Here is a 14,075-nt window from a genome sequence, read left to right as displayed (position 1 = left end):
CCTGTGTCCAGATCACCTGAACCCTCGTGCCGCAGCGCAGTCTGGCTCCAGAATCAAGACTCACAGCCGCCGGGGTGAGACGGGTTTATTGTGCACATTTACACAGCGTCAGCAGCGTCGGGTGGCAGTGGCCACGCTCCTGTGGCCGGGCTGCTCTACAATGGCATTCAGTTTTCTTCACCACACTATGTACAGTCAATGCTCCAGGGTGATGGGCTACAGTGCTGCATCAGTGACTCTATACACACATTTATACATAAATTACACACAAGACTCATACATGAAAAATAGAGCCTAAGGGCCTGTATTTTAATGAGAAAAAAAATTTCCAACATACTTCGGGTAGCTTTGAATGGTCTAGTCAAAAAATACTTTTGGTATATAAAAAGCCTGTACGTACAATTCACACCGCAGTGAAGCGTCCTCCTCGCCTCGAGGCTGGGCCTGGGACAAAGGTGGTGTCCTCACAGCCAGCACAGGCAGGGAGATCAGCAGAGGGGGGTGGCCCGTGACCCCATCTCCTCTGCCCCAGCTGCTGCCCCTTGGTGGCGGCCCCTCCTGATGCCAGGCACCTGCCATCCTTCAGACACCAAACAGCCCCATCTACCTGGCCCTGGTCTGCCCTCACGCCAGTCCACCCCCAGCCCCAACCCTGACTACCCTCCGCTGCCACGGCCTCTAGCACCTGACTCCATTCAGAGAACTGAATTTGAGCTTGCAGGGCTGAGAACCACACTGAGCAGCATGAGAGGCTGTAAAATCACAGGAGAAGAGTATACGCTGAGGCTCTTCCGATTGTCACTTGGTCTTGGGGTCCTGGTGCCCGTGGCGTGGCAGTCCAGCCACAGTGCTGGGCCTGCACAATCAGCCTTTAGGTGAACTGGAACAGGAAGCAGAACCCCCAAGGCGGCCAGGCAGAGTGGCTGCTGGGAGGCATACACGTCGGGCAGCAACACTGGACACGTTTCCATACAGAGGCTCCTTTGGTGATGAAGGGAGGAAGAAGGATCGTGTGTGGGGAGTGTGAGAAAGGATGAGTGTCCGATTCGGTGACAGGAGGCAGGGCTGTCGCAGGGAAGCAGGCCTCACAGCCACGGACAGTGTTCACTGCTGGAGGGGGTGATGGCCTCGGGGCCAAGTCAGTAAGAGCTGTCCTCACTGGCAACCAACCAGGGGTTATGGGACCTTCTTAATGGCAAGAGGGGTGGGTGTTTTGAAAGCGGGTATTTATTTGGATTTATAGTAATTGGCAAAATTCAGTCCTTGGAGGCGAAAGTACCTCTCCCAGTTATGGGCAAACTGGAGAAAGGGCCTCACCTGGAAACTGTAGGATTCACATTGTGGACGCTGTCTGCTGAAGTGAGCACCATTAGGACCATTTTCTAGCGTCAGCTTTCCTGGGAAAACGGCACAATAATCTCTTCAGTGGCTCCTGGTAGCTGGCAAGACCATGCGGTGCTCCAAAAGGAAGTTCAGGCGAGCGTTCGCTGTCGGGGTTTGATCCGTGGATACAGCTGGGAAGCAACGGAGCCGTGTCAGCACAGGAAGCTACACATACGGAGCAGGGCCAGCCAGACCCGACCCCTGCTCCTCACCTCAGCCACCCTGGACAGCCGTGCAGCACCCTTCTCCCTCAGGCCCACGCTCAGCTGCACCTCTATACTGAGACCCACCCAGCCCCCTTTCAGATGTGCCTCGTACCCCCAGAATATCCTATTGCTCTCACAGCACTTCATGCCACCTAAAGACTTGTGACTGCCTGTGGCTCTCAAGGTCATCAGCTCCCCTGGGCAAGGGTCTCTGCCTGGCTCCCTGCTGTGTTTGCCTGGCCAGGAACCTTGGCTCAACAGGGAGCCCCTGGCAGCTCCGCAGGGCACATAGAGAGAGCAGAGGCCGCTCCCTCTGCCAGAGGACTGATGGAATCACAAGTCCAACACAGAGCTAGCAGCCTGCACGTTCCCACCTCTCTCCTCCGATGGAGAAATTTCTAGGCTGCAGAGATTTCTAGATTGGGGAAAGTGTGGGTGGGGTGAGCTGGGCTGCTTGTTGAAGTTCATCATGAACCGAGCTCATTGAGCTGCCCCTCATTGGGGCACTCGGTCTACACGGCGTGAGCATGGCCAGGGGAACCTCCTGGGGCCCTGCCTGAGCCTCATGCCAGCACTGCCAAGTAGGCACCTCCCCCTATACAGAGGGGGCTGCTGAGGCTCAGAAAAAGCACAAGCCTCCCTCCCCAGCCCCACAGCATGACAGGACCGCATGCTGTACAGAGACAAGAAGAGCAGGTTTCCCAGTACATAACCTGAGTGCTCACCCCCAGCAGGTTTTTGGGCACATAGCCCTCCCGGTCTCCAAGGCGAGCCCACCACCACTCAGTCTCGCTTTCGTCCTTGCGCCTCAGGATGGTGAGGGCGTCCCCTTCGTGGAAGGACAGCTCGTCACTGTTCTGGGCCTCGTAGTCCCACAGAGCATACACCACACCTTTGTTCATCACACCCAGCTTTTCCTGCACCCCTGGAACCAGAGAGCAATGGTCAGGCCTCAGCAGAGGGTGGCCTGCAGAGAGGGACCCTGCTCAAGGAATAGGACACGGTCATGCTGCTGCCGAGGCTGCTCTCAGCAGGCCCCACAGAGGCCAGCGTGGGAGATGAGAGACTATTGGAGACTAGGGCTCCCACCTGATACCTCCTGACACCTCCCCTGCCCGGCCCAGCTGCTGCTGCTGCTGCTCCTGCTGCCGGCCCTAAGCCCTGCAGGACAGACAGGACAAACGAGCTCCTGAGTCCCAGGGCAAAGGTGTGCTGTTCCTAAGGTGACACTTAGCAATCACAGCGAGAACAGATTTCTAAAGTCACTAACTAGAGCAGCTGTGACTGTGCTTCAATGGCAATGAACAAACTACACACAACTGAGCCCTGACCGAACAGCTACTTGTGGGTCCCTGACAAAGGGCCTTCTGCAGGGACACGGCTTCCGAGGCCCAGTTGTGGTGACCGTGGGGAGCTTCCCCTCCCTCTGGTGGTGCCACTGTGACTGCAGCCTCCTCCTCACACTGGCTGGACTCACCTGGGGGCTGCTGTGCCTCCCCAGCCCTACCACACAGCCTGAGAATTTGTTGCTTGGCTCTGTTGCGGGAGCTTGGGCCAAGGAGGGCATCACCTGGCTATTTTTATGGATAATTTCAACCCTAGGGTCCAGTGTAGGGCACACAGTATGTTCTCAAGTAATGTGTGGAATAAGTGACTCGGGACTGTTTAATACTCAGAATAGAGAAGATGTTCCAGCGCTTGGAAAATGTGGCCCTGGCTAAAGCAGCTTAATTAGGACATGAGCCTCATTCATCAGATGTTTCCGGGGAACGGCCAGGGCCCCAGGCCACCCCAGGAATGGAGCTGGCCTTGCTCCCGGAAGCAAGGGTGCAAAACATCTATGCAGAGCACAGCCAAGTCATTCTGTTTTCTTGGGAATCTGGCAGAGAATCTTTCTAACAACATGGACTTTCAAACACGTTTTCAGGAATGAAAACAAGGGGCAGTGTGACCTTCACTCGACTGAGACATCCTGGCTGCCCCTGAAGAAGGTGGAACAGCTCGAGAATGCTGTGCTGCCGGGCACGGTGGCTCACACCTGTGATCCCAGCACTTTAGAAGGCTGAAAGTGGGCAGATCGCTTGAGCCCAGGAGTTCGAGACCACCCTGGGCAACGTGGCGAAAAACTGTCTCTACAAAAAAAAAAAAAAAGTACAAAAAATTAGCTGGTTGTGGTGGGACAAGGCCGTAGTCCCAGCTACTTGGGAGGCTAAGGCGGGAGGATCAATTGAGCCTGGAAGGTCGAGGCTGCAGTGAGCCATGATCGCAACACTGCACTCCAGCCTGGGTGACAGAATGAGACCTTGTCTCCTGTCTTAAAAAAACAAACAGAAAGCTGCGCTGAAGCTTCTCTGGTGCCTGCCGACTTTGCCGTGGCAGCACCATGGCAGCACCATGGCAGTACCGTGGCAGTGCCATGGCAGACAGCACCACTGCGGCCCCAGGCCTCCCCTGCATACCGTACAGAAACTGGGAGCACTGGATGTAGCCTTCCTCCATCTCCTCACACTTGTCTGCAGCAGTTTCAATGTCGCTTATGGTTGAGGCAAAAATGGCGGCACCACTCTCCACCAGCTGTTTGCAGAGGTGAACGCTGTTACAAGAGGCAGCGCAGTGCAGCGGCGTCCTGGAATAGAGCACAGGTGAAGGTGCAGGCCTGGCACTGCCTGTCCTGTAGGTCACGGCCCTCAGAGATTTCCCTCTAAGGAATCTCATGGAAGGCGCCCGCCTTTGTGCCATCAAGTCTCTGTGTTGTTTCTTTAAAGGCATGATTTCCATGAGTCAATTGTTTCAGACCATACATACATTTTGAAAAGGGGGCACAGGGAATGGGTTGAGAAATGGCCAATCCACAGATATTCACGCCACACTGCATGGTGATGTGAATGTACATAATACACTGAAACACACATTTAAAAATAGCTAAGATGTGAAATTTCATGCTATGTGTATTTTACCACGATTCAATGACAGCTGTCTAAAAGTTCAAAATAACCCCACAGGAGACCAATGTGTCTCGCCCAGCAGCATAGCTCCCGAAGGCAAACGGAAATGAACGATGCAACAACCTACATGCCTGACCCAGGGGGAGGCCGAGGCTGCTTTTCACACGGAGCACAGAGTGGGAAGAGTTCATATGGAACACAGGAAAAGGGGAAGATGGAATGATTCACAGAATGCTTAGATTGCAATGTTAATGATGGGGCACAGAAAGAGCATAACCACAGCCATGTTTTTAACAAAATCATCAAGAGAAAAGGCTGGAAAGACAGGCAAGGAAACCCTGGCAACAGCTATCTTTTAAGGATGAAATGATGGGTGTTCTTGCTCTAATTCTCTTCCGTGCTTCCTGTTTGTCTAGAACATGCATGTTTTCCTTATGTAAAGTAGGGAAAGTAAATCTCTCCACCCCACACCCCCACAGGGCCTCACCATCCATCACTATCAGCAGCATTCACGTTGACGCCAAAGTCCAACAGGAACTTCACGATGTGATGGTGGCCAGCGCAGACGGCGTTGTGCAGTGGGGTGATCCCTTCATCGTTGGGCTTGCTGGGATCTTCCACCTAGGACACATGGCCTGTGAGTGCCCGCCCCCTCGCCCCCAGCAGCGTGCACTGGTCCCCAGCTGCAGCTCACCTCGTAGATGATCCTCTGCACCAGATCGAACTCTCCTTCCAGAGATGCGTCTAGAAGCAGTGCCAGGGGGTTAAACCGGACTCTCAGCCCATGCCCTGTCCGCTCCGAGTTGGGCTTCTTCAAGTTGGTCCGCTTGCTCTGTTGAGAAGGAAGCAAGCTTTCCAGTTAGAGCTGGTCCACTAAAGTCTAAGAACCCATGCCTGCTGCGAAAGAGTGGTGAGAGCTAAAGCCCAAAGACAGTGGCTCTGTGAAGCATCCCTGGTGTGGCAGCAGTAGCAGCACGCAGGTGACCACCTCAAATAAGGGGCAGGGCCACTCTATGCTCACTATCAGGGAGAGCACTGCCCTGGGGCCTGAGTCCCTGGCTCACTCACAGAGGGACACGGTTGTGTTTGAGCTTCTGGCCACTCCTCGGAAGACCCTGTGGGAGGGAGGGTGGCGTGTGACTGCCAAGTAGCTGATGGGAGCCAGCAGCTCATTCCTGCCCACATGCGATAGGGTTCTTCCTGCTACAGCACCAGATCCTAGTGGAGAAAACCCCACCGAGGGTTCCCTGAGATGGCGCCTGGCTCCCTCTCTGCTCCATCAACACTGACCTCCCACCCAGGGCCTTTGTCTAGATGCTTCTTCCCTCGTCTCTCTACAGGACCTTCAGGTGCCAGCGACAGCTCCCCTTCCTCAGGAAAGCCTCTGGAGCTCCCTGGCCACATGCACAGTGTGGCCAAGCCCCATTTGTCATGCCTTTTCATGCTCCATTGGTCTGTGTGACTGTCCGTCCTCCCCACAAGACCTAACTCAGGGACAGCCCTGGTTCTCACTGCTCCCAGCACAGCCTGACCAAGGGAGGACCCCAGAGGTCCTAGTTGCATGAATGACCAGGAAGGCCAGGCTTTGATCTAGCAATGACACCCACCGTGGAGGTGGCAGGAGGGTGGCTGGCAGGGGGAAGAGGTGCTGGAGGGACCTGCTCTTCCCCTGGAGATGGGGCCTCGACCACAGGACTTGGGATCTGCTCCGTGGAGGGGACCGTGGCCACATTGTTGTTATTGTCCTCCGCTGGCTCAGCAGTTTGGTAGGTGGTTTGCGGACAGATGAGCTCCTCTGGTTCAGGGGAAGGTAACTCATTATCATTGGCATCTGACGACGGGGCAGGCTCGGCGGGGAGTGGGGCTGTAGGCTGGGCAGGGGGGAGCTCTTCCAGGTTTCCATTGGCATTGGTGTTTCCATTGTCCACATCGGCCAATGTGCCCATGAAGTCCTGGGAGGGGCTGGGCTGGTAGAAAGGGGTGCCCTCCATGCCGCCGGCCAGGGTGTTGAAGCGCTGGTACAGCAGCTTCTGGATGTTGGGCCCGCCGGGGCCCTCGGGCTCTGTGATGGAGCTGCGCTTCTTCAGGGGCCGGGGCGCGTTGGCCAGCTTCCGGCGGAGGGCCTCAAGGTCCGCGTCACTCTGGTAGCGCAGTGGCGAATGCACGATGGGCGTGAGCTTGGTGGGGCTGAGTGGCCGTGGCAGGCTCTCCACGGTGCTGCCATCTGTGGGGGCGGTGGGGCCGTCCTGCTCGGGCTCTTTCTCAGCACTTTCTGAGGGTGGCTGAGGCTGTGGTGTGCCCGTGGACAGCGACCCGTGAAGAAACGGCAGCGGCGATGGAGATGTTGAACCCGAAGGTAAAACAGGCTTACCATACACTGCGAGAGACACAAAGGGCAGAGGCAATTTCGACCTCACTGCAGAGATCTAGTCATACACACCTATGATTACACCAGAGGCAGGCTCCTGCAGAGAGACATATATACATCTGCTGCTGTTCTTCAATTCTCATTTCAAATCTCTGAGGAAACCTCCTCCTCCTAGAGCCTCCCCTGACTCCTTCTGGAAGGTGCAGTGCCTCTCTTATGTGTCGGTTTTTATATTTGGGTTTCCAGAACTGGAGCTTTTTCAGAAGAAAAAAATAGGTTGCTAACCCAACTTTCCCACCGCAGACAAGCCTGCCTGTTTTCTGGCCAAGGAAAAAGACAAAAACCACTAAACATGCATCTGATTCTCGGACTAACTCAGGTGACGGAGAAACACGCGCCTCCTCAGAGCAGGAAGGTTTTACCTGGAAGTCCAGGAGCTCTTGAGAATGGTCTAAGCCTTTCCCACCATGGCCATAACCCTCCCCACAAGGGAACCCTCCCTGCACCACCACCTGGGAGGTCCCTGTGCAGGGAGTGACCAGGCACGTCCAGGAATCCCTCAACTATGAGTCTAGAAGCTGCAGCCAATGCCCAGGAATGTCTAAGGAGGCCCTAACCTAGAACTGACCCGCGGCTTCCTCCCATAAGAGCTGGAAACACCATCGGCCTCTGTGGTAGGTGTGGAACTAAGCTACCTTCTCTCAGCTGCCTTCTTAGAACATCTGAGCTCCATAACCCAAACCAAGGCTTTCCTCTCCTCTGGGCTATGGGGGAGGCTCCTAAGCAGCAGATGCCCTCCTTAAATTGCCCATGCCCAGGGGTTGGGTTCAGCCACTGCCAGGAGGGCCAATGGTCAAGGCCACCCTCTGCTCACTGGACAGCTCCTGGCACAAGTTACCATGAAACAGAAGGAAAAGAGGAAATTCTCAACATCTCACCCTTCCTGGAGCTGGATTTCCTAAGTAGCACAGGGAGGTGGCTGCTCAGACAGGAAGTCAGAGAACTGTGAGCCATCTGCAAAACGGCCTCCTCTATGCATTCCAGCTTCCATTCCCTTCTCACACTGACACCCAAGGCTGTACTTTTACGTAAGAATTAAGTTTAACCCTAAATAGCACATGGCCCAAATATAAAGATATGCATTAGTATTTTCTTAATTAAAAGTATAATTTTCTAGCCCAAGAAAAGGAGAGTATAAACCCACTCTACCTGCTTTAACTGACTTATTTAAGGCGCTGTGTGCTGCCGGCTGGTAATTCTTAGGTGGTGTGGCTTGCTGGAGGTACATGGAGTATATGGAACTTGAATTCACTGTCTGGGGTCCTTTCCTGGGAGACTGTGGCCTTGATCCTTTATCGGCCAGGAAGGGCCTAATGGCCACTGTCAGTGGGAGTTCAGGCTTGCTGTCCCCAGCTGGAAATGCAGGTGGTCCCGCTGGCGGGTACGTGGGACTTGGCGGTACAGAAATCCTCTGCTGAATCTGTTGTGAAGAGCCTGGCTGGGGGGCACTGCCTGTGGGGGGCAGCAGGGTGGGCCTCTGTCGACTTGGCAGGCCTGCATTGGGCCTGGGCAGGCTGCCTTCCTTCCTCCTTTCCAGGGAGCTTGTCGACCCAGGACCCAGAGGTGTGGGACTTGGGTATGTCCCATAGCTTGGAGGCAGCTGTTTGCCTACACCCGGGATGGGAGGTGGCACTTTACCCATCTCGGTGCCCTAAGTTTAGGTGTTAAGAAGAAAAACAAAGTCACCCTTTGAGCAGTTAAGCATATTTCCACCCACATTCCCGAAAGAATACACAGTAGGATTTGTAATCCGTCAAACTGGCTGGGACCAGGGCATGGGGCACACTGTTGAGCTCATTGCTTGTCTGCAAAAGTTCTGACCGAAAGGTGTGTGTGCTCGTGGGCTGCTCAGGCTCTTGGCGCCCAGTAACCCTCTCAGGACTTCTGGTGTTGTCTGGACAATAACAGGATTAACTTGCCTCCTGACAAGTCATACCCTTTAGATTAGTACTAAGGCAGAAGAGAGCTCTGTTGAAGAGCTTGCCTACCGGCTTCTCCGCGGCTCCCAGTGCTGAGAAGGGCACAGGCTGGCTGGAGACGGTGCCCTGCTTGACAGACCCCTCCACGCTCGGATCCTTCCAGTCTGCACCAGCCACCTGCACTGGTTTCACTGAAGAGCTAGAATTCTGTTTTAATGTTGGCCAGTTTCCATCATTAGCTTGAAAAGAACACAGAACTTAAGTAAAACTATTCTTGATGTTAGTTGAACCAACCTAAGAATAACACCCTGCCAGAAACAAAAACAGCACTGGGACATCCCATTCTGATGCTGATCCATTAACCAAGTGGTTGACCACCAGCCACATGCACAACTGATCTCCTCCAGCGCCCACAGACCCGTGCACAAGACCAAGGGATGGGCTCTGCTGGCAGCTCACTGCCAATGCCCAAATCGCCTCAAGTGTTAGCAGAGACTCACGCCAAACCAAGGTTCCACTGGTGCGGGCCCGGGGCTGCGCCCTATTTCAACACAGGTCAAATCCATTACATTAGCACCACCAAATAAAACAAGCACTGGCCCTTACTTTTGAAACACTGTTTATAAACACAATTACATAGAGCAATAGAAAAGACTGATCTTTTGACTTCATAACAGGTTTGACCTGTAGCACTTTCATTACTGAGATAAAAAGTTCTGCCCTCTAAGGTCACTTATGATCACAGGAGGCCCATGCAAGTCCCCACTGATGTGCGTAGCAGGAGGAGCAGGCTATCGTTCTGTTGCAGTGATTAGAAAGCCAGTCATCAACCCCAAGTTTTTAGGAAAGCCACTGAAATGATACGTTCTTTATGGAGTATTTTCCAAACTGAAAAAGGGTGCAGAAGTGTCCCCTGGTAACACAGGACCCCTCACAGTAGCCTAAAGTCCATTATAACACAGGTTCCTGGGTTTTCTTTCACAGGAACAGGTGCTGAACTGAACTAAAGTGTTCAGCACTTCCAGCGCCACCAGCAATATGGGACAGACAGAAATCAGAGGGACTGTTTTGGGCCCTCCTGGCAGGAACAGCACATCCCCTTCCCTATCCCATCTGCCAGCACAGGCAACTAAGCAGCAGCAGGAAAATGATTGGTCCTCACAACAACGCTTGAGCCAGAACTCTGGACTCATAGAACATGACAAGGAAGCTTCCCAACTGCACTCTGAGCGCCTGGGCAACACAGGGGCCCACCAGCTGCAGCCTCACATGGCTGGCTCCTAAGCCAAACCAACCCAATGCAGCAGCACTGCAACCCCAGCTGCATACACTGCTGGGCTGCTAAAGTATGACGCTGCTAAACATCACTGCTGGCTCCAGGCAGCAGCTTCTGCGACAGCTCTAGTCAAGCCCCGTGGGTCCTGGCGAGGCATTCCAAGGCCCCTGGACCAACTGCCATCTTGCTCCGTGTGGCCTGGAGGATGTGTGGCCAGAAACCTGCAGGCTCCCCAAGAACAGGGCCTGTGCTCTCAGGGTCACAGGGAATGTGGCTGTCCAGCTGCTTCAGAAACCACCCAGCAACAGGAAGTTTTATGGAAATTAGCCATAGTGGGGACCAAAAAGCAATTTTCTCCTTTCTTCAAAACAAGGCAAGAGATATAGAAGGAAAATCACTTATTTTCACTGTAGAGGAACAATTATCTTTTAGTATGACTGTAAAACTAAAAGCCTCATAATAAACTCAGAAAATTATCTTAATTTTGTAAAAACAAACAAAAAACCCTCCAAAACAAAACCCATGCTATGCCAGCATCTGTCCCTCGGTGTCACACCCTTTCTGAGGATGGGAGGGTACATGTGGCCCCACCCAAACTCCGTACCTGTCTGTTGAAGAAAGGGACAAATTATGTTTGTGTGGCATCTTTTTCAAGTCTAGATGTGATCAGCAGACCTTTGTCAGTTTGGAAAAACAAGTGACAGTTGATTTTGTACATATTAAAGAGGACATAGCTTCCCACTAAGCTTGTCAGCCAACATACGGTTTACAAATGGGCTTGCAGAGGGCCGCGAGGAGCCACAGTTAGGCCCGACGTCGAGGTCTGACACTGTCCATGAGCTGGTCACTCTGGGTTTACTGTGGCCATCTGTGTGACACAGAACCAGGACAGCCAACAGCGAGGGATTAGAGTCCCTGCCAGGAGGTTTCACACCCCAGCTCCACCTCTGGGCTGAGCTTCTGTCCCCACTCTGAAGGCGAGCACAGGTTTCCTGTGTCCATGACTTTAAACCACAGCAGAGACTAGGACCACGGCTTTGTGAAGGCATCTCCTTCCTGCAACCCCTTGAGGCAGCACAGCAGACACCAACAGGGATGGGAAACAGCAGATATTCTCAGCTTGGGGAGTTTTTCAAACGAAGTCAGCAGAGAAGTAGCTGGCTGTGCTAATTACCTCCCACTGGAAACAGACAAATATCTACTCCTACCACAGGGTGGTTAAAACTATAAATAACAGCTTAGCAGAGCAAGCTGTAGTTAGGGGTTCATGCCAACCCCACACTTTATGTGGCTGCTGAGACACGGCCATAAGGGATCTGAGTGGGGGCTTGTGGCTCACAAGGGCTGGTGATGGCCTTCTCTTCTGGAGTTCAGAACAAGCCCCAAGCTCCCCAGTGGGGGCAACAGATGTGTCGCTGTCCCTCCTGGGGGGCAGGCAAGAGAAAATGAAGCAAACAAAGATAAGCACAAATCCACCACCAATGCTGAAAAGGGGGCTCAAAACCCAGGACTGATGGCCAGAGAGTTAACAGTACTGTTTTCATAAATGAAGGTGTGTTTCAATACATCAGGACAGGGATTCCTGATGCCCTGTGTTAAGGGAAATGTGTCAACCCCAGTCATAAAGTCTTACGGCAAGGAAGTCCCAACACTTTTAATGCATTGGTTGAGAAACAGACTCTCCACGAACAGCTTGCCCTCTGCTTGGCAGGGACGCCACCCGTGGACTACACTGGAGCACGGAGCTAGAGGCCCAAGTCCATCACACAGCACCATTGTGAGGTCAAGACCAAAGCAATGATGTGGGGACTTTGATCAATGAGGACAGAGCTCTGTTTGTAGGGGCAGCCCCTCCACCTGGCTGGCTGCAGCTGAGTTGTGGTGAGGCATCCATGCCGGCCCTCAGTGTCCTCAGGGTAACTAAACCTGCAGTAGGAGAGGACGCTTGTGGGTCAGCTTTTTTTTTTTTGAGATGACGTTTCACTCTTGTTGCCCAGGCTGGAGCACAGTGGCACGATCTTGGCTCACTGCAAGCTCCGCCTCCTGGGTTCAAGTGATTCTCCTGCCTCAGCCTCCCGAGTAGCTGGGATTACAGGTGCACGCCACCACACCCAGCTGATTTTTGTATTTTTAGTAGAGACGGGGTTTCACCATGTTGGCCAGACTGGTCTTGACCTCCTGACCTCAGGTGATCCACCCGCCTCAGCCTCCCAAAGTGCTGGGATTACAGATGTGAGCCACCACGCCCAGCCCATGGATCAGAGTTTTAATTAATCATTTGTGTTTTGAAAAACCACACAATAGAGACCTCTGGTTCAGTAAAAATAACTTGTTTCTTTTTGGAGTTGTTACCACGGGGGAACACAGCTCCCCACATGCCTCAGGGGGAGACTGAGCCTGGAGTCTGATGATGTGTGGGTCAGAGCCTCAGGAGCCTGCCACGCCCCCTACCCCTCCACTGCAAGCCCCATTCCCTGCTCACAAACTCTCCCCTACAAAGAGGGCCAGGACCACTCACCGGATTTGGATCTTCCATGAGCAGCATTTGAGGCAATACTGAGAGATTGGGGCTTTATGGGGTCCCCCAGGACAGGAAAGCTTCCGGCACTGGGAACCTGGATATAAGGCCCCACAGCAGCGACCCTGCCGGATGTGCTCAGAGGTGACTGTGGTGATGACGTGCCATTCACACGGTTCAGCTACAAATTGGGAAGAAATGAGAGTCAAGATTCCCCTAAATTAAAAGAAATCCTAAGCCTAGTGCAAGAGACTGCCAGCTCGGACAGAAACCAATCACTCAGTGGTTTGTTTTTAGGAAGCGTGTCATCTGGAAAGATCGGCATCTAGAAGGGGAGACTGCGGAGAAGGAACTGTAGCTTCCTATGAGCAATTCTCTGACAACACCCACCCATCCGGAGCCGTACACATGAGCTGACACCAGGGCAGAGCGACTTCCCCATGATCCACATGTAGCTTCCCTCTTACTCAGGATGCTCTTCCTCCCTTAGGTGGGCACAGAGACATTGGTCAAATCCTAGGCCTGAGCCTGGCTTCAAATTCCCTCTTCTGTCACTTACTCACTGTGCTGCTTTGGGCAGGTGACTTGGCCTCTATGCCCACACCTGTAAAGTCAGGATAAGGGCTGTAGTCAGTACTGTCCAAGCCACATGGGGCACAGTGAGCAGAGAAGACTCTGACTCCGAGCAATGAGCCCAGTTCCCTGAAGGCAGCGCTGCCCTTCTCAGCCAGGACACAGAGCCACAGACAGAGGACACTGTTCACGTAACACTGCTCAGGAACAACGGGGCCTGGAATAGGGATTCTAGAGAACTACTGACTCCTCGAGATGTCAATATAGGCTCTAAATGGGATGCATAACCCATCTGATTGTCTGTAAGATTCTACATGCGTGAGCAGAGATCATTTCATAGGTCATCTTGGGGTGAGGGGTGGTGGCTTTCACAACTGCTCAAAGGTGCCTAGGACCTCAGGGTGGAGACGCATCTCTGCAAAAATAAAAAATACTGACTGCTTCAAGGCGATCCCTTGAAGTGTAGGTGGAATGAATCTAGCTATTTGTGATGGTTAACTTTATACATCACCTTGGCTAGTAACCAGTTATTTGGCCAAACACCAGACTACATGTTATGAAAAAGGTATTTTCTAGATGAGATTAATTTTTTTTTTTTTTTTTAAATTTCCATAGGTTATTGGGAAACAGGTGGTGTTTGGTTACATGAGTAAGTTATTTAGTGGTGATTTGTGAGATATGGTGAACTCAAGCACTGGTACACTGCACACAATTTGTAGTCTTTTATCCCTCACCCCCTTCCCACCCTTTCCCGCTGAGTCCCCAAAGTCCACTGTGTCATTCTTATGCCTTTGCATCCTCATAGCTTAGCTCCCACTTATGAGTGA

At 52.9% G+C, this 14,075-nt stretch overlaps 1 protein-coding gene across 6 annotated transcripts in view; it reads right to left on the bottom strand.

Moving 5' to 3' along the window:
* Positions 1-69: 69 nt before the first annotated feature.
* PPP1R13B (protein phosphatase 1 regulatory subunit 13B) overlaps positions 70-14,075 on the bottom strand; it is a 116,941-nt gene continuing 102,935 nt past the window's right edge. For 4 of the 6 annotated variants that reach the window (XM_017961585.3, XM_017961586.2, XM_021941642.2 and 1 more), the window contains 10 exons: positions 12,676-12,856; positions 10,921-11,025; positions 8,951-9,120; positions 8,112-8,613; positions 6,142-6,911; positions 5,229-5,366; positions 5,022-5,155; positions 4,049-4,215; positions 2,315-2,514; positions 71-1,514 (listed from right to left, as the gene is read on the bottom strand). In XM_017961585.3, coding sequence (XP_017817074.2) covers positions 1,473-1,514; positions 2,315-2,514; positions 4,049-4,215; positions 5,022-5,155; positions 5,229-5,366; positions 6,142-6,911; positions 8,112-8,613; positions 8,951-9,120; positions 10,921-11,025; positions 12,676-12,856 — 2,409 coding nt within the window. In that variant the 3' untranslated portion in view covers positions 71-1,472. Of the gene's footprint in view, positions 1,515-2,314; positions 2,515-4,048; positions 4,216-5,021; positions 5,156-5,228; positions 5,367-6,141; positions 6,912-8,111; positions 8,614-8,950; positions 9,121-10,920; positions 11,026-12,675; positions 12,857-14,075 lie in introns of all 6 variants that reach the window. The other 2 variants (XM_003902320.5, XM_009212347.4) reach the window with 2 other exon arrangements.

Source organism: Papio anubis, chromosome 7 (assembly GCF_008728515.1).
Source record: "Papio anubis isolate 15944 chromosome 7, Panubis1.0, whole genome shotgun sequence".
Classification (NCBI taxonomy): Eukaryota; Metazoa; Chordata; class Mammalia; order Primates; family Cercopithecidae; genus Papio; species Papio anubis.
The sequence above is the reverse complement of the archived record's forward strand: the minus strand, read 5'-3'. Positions and strand labels throughout refer to the sequence as shown.